The following is a 19,342-nucleotide window of genomic DNA, read 5'->3' as shown; positions in this document are numbered from 1 at the left end:
ATTATCCGTACCAATCACTATATTATCCACAGGTTAGATCTTTGACGGACATGAATCATGCCGCAGCGACGCCGCGTGTGAAGTTCCGGCAGCACCGTCTGCTTCCATCAGGATGTATGCAACGGAAGGGATTCAACAACCTGCATGTTGTTGGCGGGGACGTGAACGGAAAGTACTTTGCCTTCTGCTCCACTCTCGCCGTCTACGTGTACGACATCACGTCGTTCCAGCTGCACCGGTTGCTCTCGACGGCAGACAACCTCGCGGGGCTGGCGTGGTGCTCGTCTCCTCAGCACGGCCATTGGCTCGCAACAGTGAGCCTCTCGCAGAAGGTAGTGCTGTACGACGTCGAGACTGAGCAGATCCTGTACCACTTGCTCCTGCCATACCACCCCGTGTCCTTTCAGTGGCACCCGTCGTCGCTTCAGCTTGTCGTGGCCACGTCTGACCCGAGCGGGAAAACGTCGGCGGCGTCGACGCTAGTCGGGTGGACCATCGACCACACCAATAGATCCACATCAGTCACGACACTCCAGCGTGGCAACACTGGCATGCTAGCCAGTCCGAGCGCTATCACCGTGATTCGGTTCAACACTGCTGGCACGTTGGCTATTGGGTTCGAGTACGTATAACCTCTCGTTCTTGACAACACTCATCTTGACAACACTCATATAACATGGTTCCAGGAACGGCAACCTCGCCATTTACACTGCCAAATCCCCCACCCTGCGCCTTCTAGACAAGAAGAAAATGTCCAAGAAGCAATCGACAGGAGCCCCACCTGGCAGCCCCACTGCCAACGCCATCATCGACTTGCAGTGGGATCCATTGTCGACGATCTACCTCCTCATAGCCACACGAGATGGACACTGCGCACTGTGGGAGGTCACCGACGATACTGGCACGCCGCTGCACACGTTCGACAAGCAAGGCTCGGGCACGTCCGCCGTAGCATGGTACCATCCCTCTTCTGTCCATGTTATCATCATTGGGTTGCCAACATACGATTGACTAGGCTGCCGTGGGGCTCGGGGCTGTTCGTCACAGCCAACGCCCGCACCGGCAACCTAAAGCTGTGGAACGTGTCACAGTCCACCCCCCTGGAGCACGTTCGTGTGCGCCCATCGGGGATCGGCATCCACGCCTTGGCCTTGTTGCCGTCCACGCAGCACGTTTTATGCGCGTCCAGTGACGGCTCCGTCGCGTTGTACCACGTTCCAAGGCGACAATTAGCTTGGCAAAGTCAGGTAAGAGTACTGTAGTCATCTTCTATACATTGAGTCGCCTTGTTCGACAAGTATGGCAACGCAACTATCTACCTTCGCAACAACAAGTACAGTTATACGTGTTAGTTTGTGGCAACTTTAGTGGCTTCAAATACGTGTGTCCTTCATGAGTCTATTCAATAAAAACGACCTCCGTTTCCATCTTGCTGCAACTGTAACCACAACAATTCTCTGGTATCTGCAGGCAGGCCACAAAGAGACCATCTTCGATCTGCGCTTTCAGCCACAGTCGGCCCAAGTCCTCGCTACATGTGGCCACGACGGCGCTGTCCGGGTGTGGAATACCAGCACCATGGAGTGCACCCACCACCTCCAGCCTCAAGACGTCGGCGGCATCGCGTACAGCGTCGCATGGTCCCCTTCGAACGCCAACCGCCTCGTGTCTGCGTCGTCGTTGGGGACGGTGTACGTGTGGGACCTGGCGGGGACATTGGCGCCGGCGTCGCAGCTCACGCATCACACGGATGCCGTCTACTGCGTGGCGTGGCGGCAACCAAGTGCCAATAATGCCAAGTCTATGCTCGCGTCTTCGTCAAAAGACAAGTCGGTCGTGATCTTCTACGACGCTGTTACTTCGTCGGCATCGCCTTCGCGAGAGGCGGGTCATTTGCCGCTGTACATTGTGCGGCGCTACGGGCTTCCTTGTACGTTGTTTGTTCATGAGGGTTTATGGTGGTCGAGTGAGCTGTGACGTGGTGGTCGTGCCACTGGAGTTTGTATGTATGTATATATATTATATATTATATATATATTATTGGTATATCTGGCACCACTGCTACCACTTTTTTTGGTATGGGAATCTAACGTCGTGAATGTCTCGATTTATTGTTTTGGTATGGGAATCTAACGTCGTGAATGTCTCGATTTATTGTTTTCGTTGAATCGTGAGGGGATCAACGAGTGGTCATGTGGTGAGGTTTGCATATTTGTGCGAGTTAGGTGACTTATAGTATTGGCACATAGTTTGATATATAGCACAATCGGTCAACCCAAATCGATCTGAGCTCATCATGGCAATGGTGATGGCATGTATATATATGTTCGTGATAGGTTCGGCCTATGGATGCGCATGGCAGCCTGGGAACAGCGGCGTGCTGGCAGTTGGGGGGGGCGATCACGTGGTTCGCCTCTTTGACGTGGACAACACCGACATGGACACCCCCCTGCGGGTTCTCGCTGCCCACGAGGCGCGGGTGTTCCATACAGTGTGGTCCCCCCATCAATCTACCCACGCGTGGCTGGCCACCAGTTCGGACGACTGCACGGTGCGCGTGTGGACGTTGCCTCCTCCCAAGGGCCTCCAGGCGCCGCCGCCGCCGAGGGGGGAGGGGGGGCGAACGGAGGCAAAGGAGTCAAAAGACGCCGACGAGGCTGCCGTGGTACCGTACGTGACGTTGAAAGGACACTCCAACTTTGTGCGTGCACTTGTATGGAGTAGTTCCCCCTCTACGAATAATAGTAGTAGTAGCAGTCGTCGTCACAACACCACACGGTACGTCATACAGTAGTACGTCGTCGTGCGTTCTCATGACATTTTTCATCCAGTCAATGGTTGATCATGCCTACTGCAGTGTGTGTAAGCTAGGCTAGACTAACGGTTTCATCTTTCGCTTGATAATTGTAGTCAAAAGCAACAACGTGGCGACGACCAAGCAGCCGACGGGGGCAACGACGATACTGCAGAACGGCCATCGCACTGCTCGCAACCGTGGTCCAGAACTCCGCCGCCATTGCTGCTGAGCGGGAGCTGGGACGGCACGATTCGTATTTGGGACGTGGAGCGACGGGAGTGTTGCGTGGTGGTGTCGGATCACTTGGCGGACGTGTACGGCATCGCCACGCACCCGCAGGCCCCGAGCGTGTTTGTGTCGTGCTCGAGGGACACCACCGTGAGGTTCTGGGGGCTCACGACGTCAGCCACCGACCAGGTCGTGCTGCAGATGATGCTGCAGATGACATCAGCATCCTCCTCGAGGGAAGAAATGGCCGAGTTGGCCGCCGTAGTGGCCGCGCAGTCGAGTGCTGCGAGCAGTGGCGTGACCAATCTCATGGCGCTGTTGCAAGAGAACAACATGGGGGGTACTAAGGGGAGTCCATCGGCAGTTAAGCCGGCGAAGTCGACGACAACTACCGCGACGATGGTCGTGCCAGCCGAAGGACAACTGCTGGCGGTGGCCTTGGAGCATGCGCGGCGGCTCGAATGTGGCCACGGACGTCGATCGAAACCCACCAAGTTGAACCAACGCGATGCCGTGCGAGAGGCTGCGACACAGTATCTCAAGGCTGGCGCTGTCCAAAAGTATGTATGTGGACTTGATTCCATCCACGGGAGCGCCGTGTGGGGTGCTGTGAACTCCACAGTTCAAAGTGACACGGGGGATATATGGCTAACATTTGCTTGTATTATATATATTGGGGCGTAGGTACTGCCAATTACTCGTCGAAGTGGAGGACTGGGAGGCTGCGTTGGCGATGGCGCCGGTCGTGTCGATAGAGTTCTGGCGGCAACTGGCGGCCAAGTATGCCGATGTTTTGCAGGCAAAGCAAGACGAGTCTGCTGTGATGTACTACTTGGCAACGCACCAAGTCGCCAAAGCAGTCGATGTGTTGCAAGGACGCGGGCAGTTCAACGACGCATGTGTGGTAGCTAAAGCGCACCCTAGGATTCACGGCGTAGTAGCGGCGACCCCCCCCGTTTCGGGATCTCTGGACTGTGGCACCGTGACCTTCCCCCCTGTTTCGTCCCCATCCCCCCCTTTTGAAACAGCTAGCCCCAAACCAAAGGCGATGTTGACCACTCGTTTCAATACCGTCGACGATCAAGTCAAAGACGTTGAAGATGACAACTGTTCGACCCCCAACGCAAACAAGTCGGCGCACGAAGTAGCTGGAACACGTTTGCTACACAAGACGTTCACGTGGCTGGCAGATTTGTACTCGGATCGAGGTGAGCCGGTGCTGGCGGCGTGCTGCCATTTGGCTGTAGCCCAAGTCCTCGACGCCATCGATCGATTAGTTCGAGGCGACGAAGTACGTCAAAAGAACTCGTAGTGGTTTGATATGGAAAGAGTATTTCGAATATATGTTTTTTATCATACTTTGTCATATGTGGGATGTTGTAGCTCGAGCTGGCGTGGATGTTGAGTCGATGGTACGATCTGAAGCCATCCGACGTGTTGGTGGCGGCGGTGGTCGGGCGCTGCGAAGTGCTGGGCGATGGAGCGTTGGCTCTTTCGTTTGCAAACTTGATGGCATGTCCTGAGAAAGAAGTACGTCCCAGAGGATAGCCGCCGCCAGAATGACCATACAGCACAATGATTGATCATGGAAATGTCATATGAAATGTATGGTTTGATTGAAAGTTGGTATTAGATGGCGCTGGTGTACGTCCGGTTGAACCGACCGAAGGAGCTGCAAGAATTGGCTCAAGTTGCTAACGTTGAAAAGCTCGAAGACTCGTTGGAGGCGTTTGTTTCTACGTGCCAGGTACGCTCGAAGCAAGTTCGTTTTCCCATTCGGCAATACTTTGGGGGGAATATGTAGGTCGTTGAAGCCATTCAAACGTGTTTGGTGTTGGACCGGGTGCCTCAGGTACACAGCCCATGACCAACTCGATAGTGCAGACTACATACATGGTCATATATGGGGTTGATACCTTGGATCGTTGGTTTCACTTGGGCGTGATGATGGGATTGATTGAATGATTGACTTTCACAGGCGATTGAGATGGCCACAACACATCTGCAAGGTGCGATGCTTTTTGTAATAACTGTACTCGTTGTCGAATTCCGTTTTTTGTGTGAGTGGGTATAGCTGCGTTGAGTACGTCGTCGCTGTCGGTGGCGTCCTCGCCGACAGTGTCGCAGAAGCAGCTCCTCTTGGACGTCACGTATGTTCTCCGGTCCAGCGACCTCTCCCAAGTCGACACCAAGTACGATTATCATAGCTCGTTCATTGGAATGTGTTGATTTTGACATGGGATACAGTGCGTGCCGTACATACTCATTTGTGGATTGAATGGTTAGACCGAGAGCTATGACGTTGGCTTACATGGCGCTGGCAGGAGCGCTGCGAGCTATGGACGCGCGGTACCCTCTTGTGTTGGTGTCATACTTGATGCAACTGGTACACACCCAAGTCCACAGCTACAACGTCCCGTTTCCAGTCGCGATGACCAAGCTGTTGCTTCTGGTAAGTACTGGTCGTCAAGCTATAGTTGTACAGCAACTCTGCACGAGTACCGTATACTTCTAGAAATAGTTCTGCAGAAACTCTGTGCGTGTGGACTCGCCATCAACTGGCTCGTAACTTTGGGGTACTATTCTGTGTAGGAAGCCCAATATGCCAGTCGCATCGATATCGCCAAAGCATCGTTACTTGTCACGCAACTGTCGGCCAACATCTCCAAGGACGAAACAACTCGACTGGAGGATGGCGATTTCTGTGACGAGGTTGAGGCCTTGCAGCGACACGTACAAGCCCAGCCACGAGGTAGGCCATGCATGCATGATTCCGTCAGTCGGAATCGTCATGCGAATGCATTAGATCGTTGGCTCAACCATGCATACACGACTGGCGCCGTGGTTGTGTCGGGAGCCAAGTTGCCGTCCGCGGGACAGACGCGCAATCCCATCGTGTCCATTTTAACCGGCGAGGTAGGGTTGAATCCGTTGTGTGTTCGTGTGGATTTCGTTGATTCGATGAAATTCCAACAGGGGGATGTTGGTCCTAACTGTTGGCTGAGCAGGTGGTTCATGGCCCGTTCGTCCGGCTCGAAGACGAAGTGTCGGCGCTGACGCTGGAGGAAGCCATCATGTGGCATCGCGTCAACCCGTTCTCGCCCCTCTGCACAGGCGACAAGTTGCGATTTGATTGAAAATCGACATCAAAATACAATTCTGAACGTACACTACCCGTACACTACCCGTACACTACCCGTACACTACCTGTACACTACCTGTACACTACCCGTACACTACCCGTACACTACCCGTACACTATCCGCATATGCTGCAATTTGCCCTTTCAGGGGGTGCTGGGTATCGATCATTTGTAAACAACTCGCTCGGCAATGCGTGTACGTGGTGTCACTTAGTTTTAGTGCCTGGAAAGTCGTCGAATTCGTGCTTTGGATCGAATGTCCACCCGTCAGACTCGATCAAGTCGAGGGCACGTGGGGTCGTTTGGTCCCCTTGACTCCGTTGGGGTCGCAAAGGCGGTTCGTGTTGGATGCGATACAGTTCGCTCTGGATGTCTGTCATGACGAGGGGTGACGACGTGTTGTCACGGACATCGTCCAGCACGCCATTGGCCATGAGCTGCCGATGCCGCGTTTCCAAAATCGCTTCCAACTGCACCAACGCTTCGTACGACCGGCTCCGCCTTGGTGTGATTGCCGTCATGTCGTCCTCTGTCATGTCGTCGTCGTCATGGATGAGGCTGTGGGTACTTGTGACGACGTGGACAACAGACGGCGACGCATCCTTGAGGCGGGGAGGGGGAAGAGGAGGTAGTGGAGGCTACTCGACTCAAACCAAATGCTAGGATGGTTCAAGCTATGGTGGAACTAGTACCTCAACGTGGCCTGGTGGGGATGGAATATCCATCGAGCTGGTGTTCTCGATGGCGGGGACGACTCGCTCATGCGTAGATAGACGCTGCAATGCAAGCTTGCGCTACGAGAGTCATCGATGTCGTCAGTGTCGGTGCTTGGATGAGCAGGGAGCATGCGAGTTAGTTGCGTACATCGGTCAAGATTTGCAGCAGATAATCGACTGTTTCGGCTGGCATCATATCAACATCGTTCAAAGCATGGCGCCAATCACTTGTATCGTCGGTGGCGGCATGTACTGCTGCTGCGGTTGAAGGCAACGCGATTGCATTGCCGGCTGGGGAATGCAATGTCGTCTGCGTCCCAATAGACCGCGTGGACGTCGTGCTCTTTCGCCCTTTGGTGGAAGCACGCATTGGCGACGACGAAGATGACACTGACCTGTGGTCCCACGCCGCCGCTGCAAACGGATCAGTGCTGGGGTCGTGAGTTCGCCACACCGTCGACGTGATGTCATCGACAGCTGTCGCGCCAGGCGCATACACGGCAGAATTGAACCTTGGCTTCCTCTTCAGGTTACTCGGTTGCTTCCTCGACCCACCAGCAGGTTTGGCTGTTGCATTGGGCGGTGCTAGCGCTTGTGCGTTGTTGCGTTTCCACGACATGACGAAATGATGATGATTGCGCTTGGTGGTGTACGGATATTCAATTCATAGATATCCGGAAAGAGCAATGGTTCAACAATCATGACGTGGCAGTCCCAGGCGCCGCCTCGCCAAAGGTCACTTATGCTCTAATACTAGACTGGGTTCAATCGAAGAAATCGCGTACGACCCTCATAAGTCCTGTCCTTCTAGTCATACAACATCATCGTAACCATGGTGCATTATTATTATTGTGCACTTTGCACGTTTGATTTACGCTTTACTGTACTTATTAATAATATACAGAAACGAGTTGAAAAATGAAACGTGCTTCACGTTTGGCTAACAGGCGCATCTGTCGGTGAAGGAACAAACCAAAGAAACCTTACGATGGGGATATGTTATTCCCGCGTACGATCAGCTGCAAACATGTTGGATTTGCTAGCACACATTCATTTCGCACACAATCCTTCCACCAAAACGTGAATGCGAACGAACATGCAACAAGTAACGACTATTCTTGGCGAGCGATTTGCAATCATATGTTCCAGTGATACAATGGCTAACTGCATATCTCGTCTGCAAATACATACGACCGGATGGTCAATCTTATCCGAGCGGCAAAGAATGTTCCTCCACATCGATCGTCCCCCCTTCCCATCAAACGACTTTGAACAATTTCCTCATAATTCAATTCCTTGGGATCCCCCCACACCCACAACTGACTTATGAATATGCAGCCCGACGAGTTCAACCGACAGCCACGTCGACGAACGACAAAGATGGCTACCGCCGCCGCCCCCCCCAAGTTCCTTTGCCACCTCCACGCCATCCTCGCCGTGGAGGACCCCAACGTTGTCGCATGGTCCGATGATGGCTCGTGCTTTCACCTGTATGACGTGAATCGTCTCGAGCGCGAGGTCCTGCCCAAGTACTTCAAACACAACAAGCTGTCGAGTTTTCAGCGGCAACTCAACTACTTTGGGTTTCGAAAGTGGACCAAGACCCAGTCGTGTGTGTGTACGTTCAGCCATCCCCGCTTCCACCGCGATTCGACCCCCGCGGCGTGGGGGGCCGTGAGAAATCCACCCGTGCCCCGCCCCCAGGGGCCCCTACAGCACCATCCCCCCCCACAGCAGCAGCTTGTGGACGCTGGCGCTTCGGTCCATTGGAAACAAGACATCGCTACGATCGAGCTCAAGGGTCTGGAGCAGGACGACGACGACGACGCGTTCCGTCTGCTCGCTGGCGACTTGGACTCGGTTTACATGTACGATTGGGAAATGTGCATCAACCTCCTGCTCGATGACAGCGTGTTTGTCGAGTGGGCAGAACCGAACCAAGACACTGTCCTAGCTGCGTCGGTGTAGGCGTTGCTCTTGCGTCCACCCAATCATCATTTGCATCCTGCATGCCAGCCTAATTATGAAACCCTCGAACCCTCACAATAGAAACTTATACGCTTAATAGATCGTCCTACGATGACTGAAGGCTCATGAAGGAGCACAGTTCCTAGTGCTATATGATTGTTTGTGTGTGTGTGGGAAGATTTCCGTTAAGGAGCTGTCGTCGCGGGGATACTGTGCACCAAAATGAATGAAATGAATACTATTGGGTCCATGTGGTTACACAACAGTCTCAATCAACTCCATCGATACAACATTACTTGTTTGTCCAGGCCGGGGTGGTCTTCCCGAGGAAGGCTGCAATGCCAGCCTTGGCGTCATGCGATCGCATGTTATCCATCATCACCTACATATGCCACCGTGCCACATATAGCTCCTTGTCGTTGTCATGACGCCATATCACAGTTGCTTACGGCGGAGGCAAACGCGTATGCATCTGGTACGGCCATGTCCACTTGCTTATAAAACGCCGATTTGCCCACCCGAGTGGCCAGTTGACTCTTCGCAGCGATCGTCGAGGCAACATCATATACCGTTGTCTCCAATTCCTACACCAATTTGCCTCAACTTGGGCAGATGGAACGAATTGTCAGACTTACCGCGTCGGGCACGGCGGCATTGATGAGCCCCATTCGCGCGGCTTCCTCAGCAGGGATCATGTCGCCTGTCAACAGCATTCGCATGGCATCTTTGCGGCCCACAGCTCGAGCCAAGGCGACTCCTGGCGTGCTGCAAAAGAGTCCAATGTTCACGCCTGAGGGCAAGTGTCAGTCACCACGTGCAACGATGTTATTGTACCTGGCGTGCAAAATCGAGATGACTTGGAAGCATACGCGAGGTCGCAAGTGGCCACGAGCTGACATCCGGCGGCAGTGGCCACGCCGTTCACCTTTGCGATCACGGGCTGCTGCATGTGCAACATGAACTGCATGAGATCGGTGCATTCGAGAAAGGTAGCGTCGATCACGCTCGCGCCTTGCGATGATGCACTGAGAATGCCGCATTTGTCTTCGTCTCCGTCATCACGGGCTGCCAATATGTCCTTGAGGTTGTGTCCAGAGCTAAACGCTGGACCTTCGGCGCTGAGCACCACCACCCTGGCAAGCAACACACATGAGAAGAACTCGTGATATGGCGATACGAACCGAATAGAGTCATCGTTGTGGATGTCGTGAAGCGATGTCTTGAGTTCTCGTATCAACTCTAGGCTGAGCGCATTCCTGGACTTGGCATGAGCCAACGTAAGCTCGCAAATCCCGCGGTCGACGATCACCTTGCGCAGCATGGTGATGAAATGTTATCGAAAAACACATGTAACTACTTAGTAGTACGGTAGTACTAGTACTACTAGTATTTCTATCCTCTGAAATATTAATAATACTACTACTTCTATACTTCTGCCCTTCTAATTAACTGTAAAGAAAGAAATGGTACTAGTATTAATAATACATACTATTAATAGTAGTACTACGTAGTACTAGTAATACTCTCCGGATAATGTGTGATTGACCCCTTAAGTGCGATAATCGTACTTATACGGCTACATGTGCATTGGTTGGTGTCTTGGCAATCACATTCCGGCCGAGATACCTGTCGAAGATGGCGCAACGACTCCCTGCCGCGATGCGCAAGATGCCCAAGCGCGAGAAGTTCATCCCTTCTTTTCCATCATGGAACATCTTCCGCGGTGACTTGGTACATGCATGCATTACCCACAGAGCCATCGCGAGAGTTGCTCACCTCAACTGGTGTTCCGTGTGTAGGTAGAAGTGATCAGCGGCCCTCACCGCGGAAAGCAGGGCGAAGTGAAGGAAGTGATCCGTGAGAAGAACGCAGTCGTACTAAACGACATCAACATGCGTCATCGATACGTCAAGGCCAAGCCTGGTGTCGCGCCTGGCCGTATCTACTTGGCGCCTGGCGCCATCCACTACAGCAACGTCAACTTGATCGATCCTTCCATCGGGTATGTACAGTACCTCAAAATCTATCCAAGGGTATTGTCATCTCACACCTCCATCTATCTCCATGTATGCAGGAAACCCACCCGCATCGGCATTCGCTTTGGCGAAGACGGCGAAAGGTTGCGCATCTCGAAGAAGTCGGGCACGATCATTCCCAAGCCCGACGTCCTCAAGGAACGGCAATCCCCTCGACGGACAGAAACCGGTCCGTTGGATACCGCGCCCGAAGATGTGTTGGAGCGCACTGTCGACGACTCGGAAATCACGCGCCTATAAGTGCCACCCGACGCCACCACATTGCACTAGTCGAGTTTGTAAGCAACTCGTGGGTCTCCTTTTTCACGTGTGTATTGTGCATCCCTCGTTGCTGTATCCACGCTCATTCGTTCGTGCACAACTACGTGCCGCCATACCCATAACTTCCACATACCCTTTAATTACAACAGTCTTGGGTTCGCATCTCGTGTCGCAGAGTGCCGACGCTGCATGTGGCCATTCTACAAATGACATTGACAGCACACTGCTGCCATTGGTGCACTGTCGCGTGGACCACAGCTACATATCGTAAGCCATGGGAAGATGGTTCAGCATTCACAGTGTTCATCATCACCAGAGTAGTATGGGAACATATATTTTTTACCAATTGACAACGGTCTGAACAATTAGTAAATACCAGTAATATTCCAATACTAGGAATGTTAGTTATTATTTCACTAATTGACAATTAAAATGCGGATGTATTTATGTTAATTGCTAGCAAAAGAATGGAGAATTCATAAGAGATGGCTCTTGAAATGACTGGAAATGAAATAATACTATAATAGTACTACTTAAGTACGTAGCTACCAGTATACTCCGAGTGCTATACTATATATAGCACTACGTACTATTAAAATAGTACGTAGTAGTAAATAATAATAATAGATGTATTAATACATGTTATACAAAGGGTACAGTACACCGATCAATTCAATCTTGAATTGGATCTCGCAACCATGACTGCAATCAATAATTTGCAATTTGCCAGCGCCTTGCAATTAATTATTTTCCGTACATACAGACCGCTTTTAATTGTCCAGTATTTTAATTACAATTAGCTTTTCCCATACCCTGATCATATATCAAAAGTTGCACATGTATCGTAGTATTACGACTACTAGGGTTCAACAGTGTGCGGCGTGAATCCACTGAGCGTCAAGTGGCGCAGGGGCATGAACAGTCTAGCTTGGAACGCCGGCGACTTCAAGTGTTCCCATGGCTGCCACTCCCATCCTACATGCCCATACATTTCCAATTTCGCGTGTCTTCATGTGATGGGGTTACCTTCGCACTTGTCTGGCTCCATGCGCACGGGGACTTGGCCGTCGCGCACCGTGGCTTGCATGAAGATCGTGATGTAATGCTTGTCATCGTCGGGCATGATGTCGTTGGTCGAGTGGGCAAATGTCACGTCCCCAATGTCCAAGTCTACGACCAAGTACAAAACAAATTACCCCCGTGGTCGTGTACTTTGGTTGAAATCGTGCAAATGTATATGTACCCGTCTCCTCTTTGACTTCCCGAACTGCACACTCTTCCCAGCTTTCCCCAAACTCCAAATGGCCACCTACACGACACAACTTTTGACTCACACCGTACAACCGCCTCATAATGTACCTGGAAGTTGCACTTTGCCGGCGCCATGGGACGCCTTCCGCACGCCGATGAGGACACACGAAGGATGCGCCGCCGAGTACAGCAACACCCCCACGCCCACGCGCGGCACGGTCGCAGATTCACGCAACGTCGCCACTTCACTTTGCATCGTAAACAGTCTACATATACGTACAAGGGACGACTGTGACGACGTTATACTGGCAACATATTCGACTCTCAGGGTAGTCTGATGTACATTTCCCACGTGTTCGAGGTTACATCGGGACCCAAGACAAGTAGTAATAGTATTGTTGTGTTTACTCTAAACTGGAGCGATATGGAGAATGACCAAATATACTGAAGAATCGGCAAAAGGATCGAACCAATCAGATTGCTGGAAACCACCATCAACGTCAAAATCGTGTTTGGTAGAAATCAAATCACCACAGGACAAGACTTTATATGGTACAAAAGTCAGTACAAAGAATCGATGGATGGATTTGGCAAAGAATCAGCACAAATGTCCAAAGTTTGGGTAAAAGGGCAATACCTGTCGTGGTCCAACGCTTCCTGCCGATCCAAGAAGCTCAAAATCTCGTCGAGATGCGATGTGTTGGCCACGTCGTCGAGTTGGCTCAGTTGGCTGTCAAACACAAACTCGTCGTGCATGGACGATGACAGCGAAGACGAGAAGCAGTCTTGGCTGTTGCTGCCCCCAAAACTGTCGACCGCGTCGCCCACCGCGTACGACGACGACGACGACGTTTGGTCCTCCGAGTTGGACTCGTGGATCGCGTGGAGAGGTGGTGGGGGTACGGGCGGAAGCACAGTCGTCGACGACTGAGACGGTTGCGACAACTGACTGCCCATCGTCATCTGCGACGTGCTCAACAGCGTGTCGTCCTTGTCCAAGTACTTTTGCAACAGCACCTTCATGCGCGCATTCTCCCTCGCCAACACGATCATCTTCTTGGTGGCTTCTGCGAGACGGGACTGGTACAGTCGCACGTCCTCGTCTGCATCGGCCAACGTGCGGCGCTTCTTTGATGGACCATGACCAGAAGACGACGCCATGACACGGCAGCGACGACTTGATTGAACTGGCGAATAGCAGATCCTCAATTGATTGTCACGACCACAATATATCAAATGTCACGAGTTTCTGATTGCTACGATATCAAGTCTGCCCAAATATTCGTTTACACAAGGTATTCAATATCCCACAGCATGACGGTGATGAGGCACGGCGACCGGTTGATGAGACTCCGTCAATCTCACAAGGGGGAGTTGCATGTAGTATTGTACTACGTGTGGAGTTAACCTCTCTTTCATCTATTTCGGCACCGCCGCTTGCTACGTTCCATCCTCATTCGAGGTCGTGGACGGATTGCGACGTAGGTCGTCCGCACGCCACGTCGCGGGAGCGGGCGTACGGTTTGATGGGGTTGACAATGCTGCGACAGGTGGGGTTCTCGCATCCTGCGCAGTTGAGGGGGTACGCGGGAGAGTGCAGCGTGTTCGAGTCCAAGTGGTCCTTGACCAGGTCCGCCATGGCCTGCGCGAGAAGCGGCTCTTCGTTCAGGGACGGACTGCGCTTGAAGTGCTACGAATAACATGCCGTCCATCACACTCCCATACACGTTGTATATAGTATCATGCAAGGTAGGTAGGTACGTACCTCAATGCCAAGTTCTCGCGCTTCTTCGGCATACTCGATGTCAATTTCAAACAACGTTTCGATGTGATCGGACGTGAATGCAATTGGCACCGCCAGCACGTGCCTGTGAAGTACATGTGCACAAACGTCAGCAAGGCAACCAACTGTCGTCATGTGACTTGTGTACGTACTTGTGTCCTTGGCTCGCCAGGCCCTTGATCACGTTGCTGGTGCTGGGGCCCATCCACGGCAAGTACCCGACTACGTACGTACAGGAGTTGTTATTGTCGATTCGAAATTGGAAGACAATCGATATACGACCAATCAAAACCCAGATCACTCATCAAGTAGCCAATCAAATCCAATCTTGGACCAATGCAACATCGAATTAGTGTGTGACATTGGACGATTCAATTCAATCCAAAGAATCGATCGATAGATTTGGCGAATCAGCAGCTCAAAAGTCCAAATTTGGGGTAAAAAAAAAGATAATAATACTATTGTCGATTTGATACAAATTTGGGGAGTGGGTGCAATCGAATCGCGCCGACCAAACCGATCCACAATCGATCTGATTGGTTGTAGAATTTCATTGGGAAGGTTTTGATTGGCTAATAATTTTGAGCTCATCTGACGTAGCCAATCAAATCGATTTAAATTCCAACGAGAAACCACGCCACAACACGAAGTTTCACTCGAAAGCACAATAAAGTGAGAGAGAACCTTTGGATTGCCAGCTCAGGACATGTGGGTTGGTGACGTTGAGATGCTCCATGACGCGTTCGCTGGTGGAGGCAATCTCCTTGGTGTACGGGTCGCCCTTGTACACGACTTTCATGGGCACTGAATGCGCTGAAAACATGATCACGACCTACCAAAATACGATAACGTCATCGTCGTAGGTGGTGTTCACGTCATGATGACAGAATATACCTTGTCACGAACGTCAGCCGGAAACGCTTCTAGGCCGAGTTGAATGCGACGGCTCACGGCAGCAATGTATCCTGGATGCGTGTTCCATCTAATTGATGCATACACGCAAGAGTTCAAAATATATGGCCGTCCATACTGCGATGGGAAGATGGTGGAACGTACCGATCGATGAGCGACCATTGAAAGGAATCCCCCAAGTCCAAACGCTTTAGTTCGCGCCACAAATGGTTCATGCTTGAGCCTGTCGTGGTGCACGACCATTGCGGGTACTGTTGTTGCATGGAGAGTTTTGTGGGTATGACGATCAGGATACATAAGGACAGACGATTGCACCTGCGAGAAAGCAATGGCACGTTCTGCGCCGTCGTTCTTCATTTCCGTCAGTGCCGCTTCGGTCAACGGGTTCGCGTACCGGAACATCGTGTAATGCTTGTGTGGGGCGCTCTAAGAAGGGAGGGATGAGGGATGATGAATTCAGGGAACCCACACAATACGTGGAAGTGGCATGTTACCTCTGGTCGGATCTCGTCTAAAATTTTGCACATGGCGTTGCCTTGATGGTTGGTCCACTTTCCGATGGGAGACCCCCCGCCGATGGCGGCGTACTGCGCTTGGATTTTCGGCGAGCGCCGCTTCACGACCATCGACGACACGAACTCTTGGAACGGACCCAGTGGGATGATCTCTGGGTCGGAGAAGAGGTTCTTGAGGAAGGAAGGCACCTCGTCTAGCGTTGAAGGCCCGCCCATGTTCATCATGGCGATGGCCGTGCGGACTTTGGGTGCCGTGCGTGTGGTCGTCATCGTGTCAAAGATGCAAAATGATGATGGCGAAGAATGGCGTTATCCGGATTCGGATTTCGCATAAACGACGCAATGAAGACTTGAGAAGTTCGATCATTGAGGTCATTGCGGCGCTGTGGACAGGACGTGGGGGGTATCGAGAGCATTAGCATCGTCCTTGCTACGAGAGAATAGAATCTCGGGATTCAAGAGCAACAGCGGCGCAAGCGCTGAGGATGCACAGGCATTCACGTGCCGCTACGCTACGGTACATGATTCTTGCTGCATGCTGCCTGTACATGAACATCTATCTACCTTGGCTGGTCCGTACACCTAGTGCACTCCATGTGTCAAGCTTCGCTCTCGAATGTGTTGACAGGTTGCATGTGCATGAACGATCAACTACGAATGCAGTTGCCGCTTTTGCTTCCACTTGAGATGGGCTGACATTGCATTGCAATTTGGCCTTACAGTTCCCTCCCAGTTCGTCACCACGCACGTCAAAGGTGTCCATCCATGTACCTCGCTCTTTGAATCGCTACAGAAGCAACGATACAGACGATCATGTTGCTGACCTGGCTCGGTCAACCCTATTTCTTGTTCGTTTAACGATATCCAGCAAAACCAAAGCAGAACTACACACACACACACCGTCACAACTCTACCATGGCAACATTCCTTGCTTCACCCGTTGCTCTGGAGGAGATCTCCCATGACATCTTCCATCTCCTACAGCCAACCTTCCAAACCACCATCAATCATATCCTTGTGTCGTTTCACTCTACTGGAGTTGCTTTTGTGTTTGATGTTGCGGTTGCATTCATGAACCAATCAAATCTCTCCCCTACCCCATTCGAAGCAGCGGTTGGCTGTCGCCATTCATTTCAAGCCCCATAACAATCGAACGCTTCTACGTTTTTGTGGTCAGGTATACAAACCCCAAGTGAAATCCCCGCCCCGCGTCATCACCACTCGTATGGCGTGCTATTTCGACAGGCCCGAATACTATATATACTCCAATACAGTATAAATTATCTATACACCCCATTAAGTACGCCGTCTGGTCTCATGGACATTGAGCATTGCCCTGTCGCTTGTAGGCGATGCTGGACCATCAATTAACTCACCACCCCGGTCGCATCGAATGCCTTGTTTTTCAGTGTACACAACCACCTTACGACTACTAGTCCACGCTTGCCATGACGTAGGAAAAAGACTATCGTTTAATTTTATCAATATGACCGCTGAACACAGTTACTAGGACGAGTGCAGCTCCGTTGCGAAGGCAAAGCGCTCCGCCAATGGCATTGTCCCAACAATCGTACTTACTTGGGATCCTCGTGGTATACGAAAATCTAGTTCAGTATCCAGTATATCGATGGTATGCTAGTCGTGGTCGTGGCTCGGCGCCTGGGTTGGCCCAGATCAGCGAGTCAAATTGCACCACGAAATGGTGGCTGGGAGTGGGGAAAGAAGTAGAACTAAGTGGCGGTGGTTGTCGTGGGCGTCATTCCTGAATTTGCTCAGTTGACTCGCTACCATGCCTAAGGAAAAGACCCATATCTCGCTCGTCGTGATCGGCCACGTCGATGCCGGCAAGTCCACCACGACTGGTCACTTGATCTACAAGTGCGGTGGTATTGACAAGCGTACGATTGAAAAGTTCGAGAAGGAAGCGGCCGAACTCGGCAAGACCTCGTTCAAGTACGCCTGGGTGTTGGACAACTTGAAGGCCGAACGCGAACGCGGTATCACGATCGACATCGCGTTGTGGAAGTTCGAATCCCCCAAGTTCTTCTTCACGGTCATCGATGCCCCTGGCCATCGCGATTTCATCAAGAACATGATTACCGGTACCTCGCAAGCCGATGCCGCCATTTTGGTCGTCGCCTCGGGTGTCGGTGAATTCGAAGCCGGTATCTCCAAGGAAGGCCAAACGCGTGAACACGCGTTGTTGGCGTTCACCTTGGGTGTGCGCCAAATGATTGTGGCCATCAACAAGATGGACGACTCGTCGGTCATGTACGGCGAAGGCCGTTACAACGAAATCAAGGAGGAAGTGACCAACTACTTGAAGAAGGTTGGTTACAAGCCCGCCAAGATCCCCTTCGTGCCCATCTCCGGCTGGGAAGGCGACAACATGATTGAGCGCTCGCCCAACATGGCCTGGTACAAGGGCCCTTACCTCCTTGAAGCCCTCGACGGCTTGAACCCCCCCAAGCGCCCCACCGACAAGCCCCTCCGCCTCCCCCTCCAAGATGTGTACAAGATTGGCGGTATTGGCACGGTCCCGGTCGGTCGCGTCGAAACCGGTGTGTTGAAGCCCGGTATGGTCGTGACCTTCGGTCCTTCGGGCCTCACGACGGAAGTCAAGTCTGTGGAAATGCACCACGAATCGTTGCCCGAAGCCACCCCCGGTGACAACGTCGGATTCAACGTCAAGAACGTTGCCGTGAAGGACCTGCGCCGCGGGTTTGTCGCGTCCGACTCCAAGAACGACCCCGCCAAGGGCACGGAAACCTTCACGGCCCAAGTGATCGTGTTGAACCACCCTGGCCAAATCGGCAACGGGTACTCGCCCGTGTTGGATTGCCACACCGCTCACGTTGCGTGCAAGTTCAAGGAGATCACCCAAAAGATGGATCGTCGTTCGGGTAAGGTGCTCGAAGAGAACCCCAAGTTCGTCAAGTCGGGCGACGCCTGCCTCGTCATCTTGGAACCCACCAAGGGCATGACCGTCGAATCGTTCCAAGAATACCCTCCCCTTGGCCGTTTCGCCGTGCGCGACATGCGTCAAACCGTGGCCGTCGGTGTCATCCACTCCGTGATTAAGAAGGAAGCTGGCGGCAAGGGCAAGGCCGCCGCCGGCAAGAAGAAGTAAAGTCGAGAGTCGAGTTGGATTGCTTAGTTATGGATATCGATTATATTCCAATGAAACCCTTAGATTACTTTTTTTACTAGACAACTGGTGTGGCGTGGAGACCGAGTGATGGTACACTGGTGTGTATTGTATGGGCACCGTTTTGTGACACTTTTTGGGACCCTTTGACGGAGGATCCTTTATTCTAAATTGCTACTTCGTACTTGAAGTATTATACTATTGTAGGAGTCTGTCTGGATCAGGCACGACAATAATTGTCTCGATTCAAATTAATATTTATTCGAAGTGTCGTTAACAGAGAATGTCATCTTACAGTTACAGTAATGCAAATCGGCTTCAAATATATACCAAATGAGAAATATTGCTCGAAAATGATTAGGGTTAAATTAAACAATTCTAATTGGACAAAAAGTCCGTTTAATCAATCATGATATTATGGTATGGGGTTTAACGTATAGGTTTTATTCATGACCGTTTCTCTATTGGTCGCCTGACTTCAAATGTGTCTTTTCTCATGTAAAGTATTTTTGAATCTGATTGGTGCTAAATCACGAGCGCTTCTCTGTATTTGCCAGTAGTTTTACTTTCTCGAAATGAATATTA

At 51.7% G+C, this 19,342-nt stretch overlaps 8 protein-coding genes across 9 annotated transcripts; 4 read left to right on the top strand and 4 right to left on the bottom strand.

The window, feature by feature from the left end:
• Positions 1-36: 36 nt before the first annotated feature.
• On the top strand, positions 37-6,212 carry H257_08790 (hypothetical protein). The gene is made up of 16 exons (XM_009834830.1): positions 37-622; positions 687-956; positions 1,016-1,247; positions 1,471-1,930; positions 2,337-2,778; positions 2,911-3,585; positions 3,710-4,316; positions 4,409-4,555; positions 4,659-4,772; positions 4,830-4,877; positions 5,004-5,034; positions 5,100-5,217; positions 5,312-5,477; positions 5,618-5,777; positions 5,832-5,941; positions 6,034-6,212. The coding sequence occupies exons 1-16, from the start codon at positions 51-53 to the stop codon at positions 6,160-6,162; spliced, it is 4,281 nt and encodes a 1,426-aa protein (XP_009833132.1). The 5' UTR covers positions 37-50; the 3' UTR covers positions 6,163-6,212.
• Positions 6,213-6,358: 146 nt separating this feature from the next.
• H257_08789 (hypothetical protein) lies at positions 6,359-7,502 on the bottom strand (the record flags this gene model as incomplete). The annotated part of the gene is made up of 3 exons (XM_009834829.1): positions 6,359-6,805; positions 6,860-6,961; positions 7,032-7,502. The coding sequence occupies 3 exons, from the start codon at positions 7,500-7,502 to the stop codon at positions 6,374-6,376; spliced, it is 1,005 nt and encodes a 334-aa protein (XP_009833131.1). The 3' UTR covers positions 6,359-6,373.
• Positions 7,503-8,165: 663 nt separating this feature from the next.
• H257_08788 (hypothetical protein) lies at positions 8,166-8,996 on the top strand. The gene has a single exon (XM_009834828.1). It carries the CDS (start codon positions 8,210-8,212, stop codon positions 8,849-8,851), a length of 642 nt encoding a protein of 213 aa, XP_009833130.1. The 5' UTR covers positions 8,166-8,209; the 3' UTR covers positions 8,852-8,996.
• A 78-nt stretch (positions 8,997-9,074) lies between these two features.
• Positions 9,075-10,187, bottom strand: H257_08787 (hypothetical protein). Its single transcript, XM_009834827.1, has 5 exons — positions 10,033-10,187; positions 9,686-9,984; positions 9,487-9,641; positions 9,301-9,435; positions 9,075-9,233 (listed from the first exon to the last, which is right to left on the bottom strand). Exons 1-5 carry the CDS (start codon positions 10,170-10,172, stop codon positions 9,144-9,146), a joined length of 819 nt encoding a protein of 272 aa, XP_009833129.1. The 5' UTR covers positions 10,173-10,187; the 3' UTR covers positions 9,075-9,143.
• A 253-nt stretch (positions 10,188-10,440) lies between these two features.
• Positions 10,441-11,311, top strand: H257_08786 (ribosomal protein L24). The gene is made up of 3 exons (XM_009834826.1): positions 10,441-10,582; positions 10,651-10,853; positions 10,926-11,311. The coding sequence occupies exons 1-3, from the start codon at positions 10,487-10,489 to the stop codon at positions 11,125-11,127; spliced, it is 501 nt and encodes a 166-aa protein (XP_009833128.1). The 5' UTR covers positions 10,441-10,486; the 3' UTR covers positions 11,128-11,311.
• Positions 11,312-11,910: 599 nt separating this feature from the next.
• Positions 11,911-13,611, bottom strand: H257_08785. Of its 2 annotated transcripts, none has more exons than XM_009834825.1 (5): positions 13,037-13,611; positions 12,508-12,665; positions 12,392-12,457; positions 12,183-12,318; positions 11,911-12,123 (listed from the first exon to the last, which is right to left on the bottom strand). In XM_009834825.1, the coding sequence occupies exons 1-5, from the start codon at positions 13,558-13,560 to the stop codon at positions 12,072-12,074; spliced, it is 936 nt and encodes a 311-aa protein (XP_009833127.1). In that variant the 5' UTR covers positions 13,561-13,611; the 3' UTR covers positions 11,911-12,071. The 2 variants fall into 2 exon arrangements, with proteins under 2 accessions (XP_009833127.1, XP_009833126.1); XM_009834824.1 differs by having other exon boundaries at positions 12,175-12,318; positions 13,037-13,600.
• Positions 13,612-13,763: 152 nt separating this feature from the next.
• H257_08784 (ferrochelatase) lies at positions 13,764-15,896 on the bottom strand. The gene is made up of 8 exons (XM_009834823.1): positions 15,589-15,896; positions 15,410-15,520; positions 15,239-15,345; positions 15,077-15,164; positions 14,867-15,014; positions 14,335-14,404; positions 14,165-14,267; positions 13,764-14,089 (listed from the first exon to the last, which is right to left on the bottom strand). The coding sequence occupies exons 1-8, from the start codon at positions 15,877-15,879 to the stop codon at positions 13,853-13,855; spliced, it is 1,155 nt and encodes a 384-aa protein (XP_009833125.1). The 5' UTR covers positions 15,880-15,896; the 3' UTR covers positions 13,764-13,852.
• Positions 15,897-17,303: 1,407 nt separating this feature from the next.
• On the top strand, positions 17,304-18,823 carry H257_08783 (elongation factor 1-alpha). Its single transcript, XM_009834822.1, has one exon. It carries the CDS (start codon positions 17,399-17,401, stop codon positions 18,737-18,739), a length of 1,341 nt encoding a protein of 446 aa, XP_009833124.1. The 5' UTR covers positions 17,304-17,398; the 3' UTR covers positions 18,740-18,823.
• Positions 18,824-19,342: the final 519 nt, after the last annotated feature.

This window comes from Aphanomyces astaci (genome assembly GCF_000520075.1).
Source record: "Aphanomyces astaci strain APO3 unplaced genomic scaffold supercont1.20, whole genome shotgun sequence".
In the NCBI taxonomy this organism is placed as follows: Eukaryota; Oomycota; class Saprolegniomycetes; order Saprolegniales; family Verrucalvaceae; genus Aphanomyces; species Aphanomyces astaci.
Note: the sequence above shows the minus strand (reverse complement) of the source record. Positions and strands in the feature narration are given on the sequence as shown.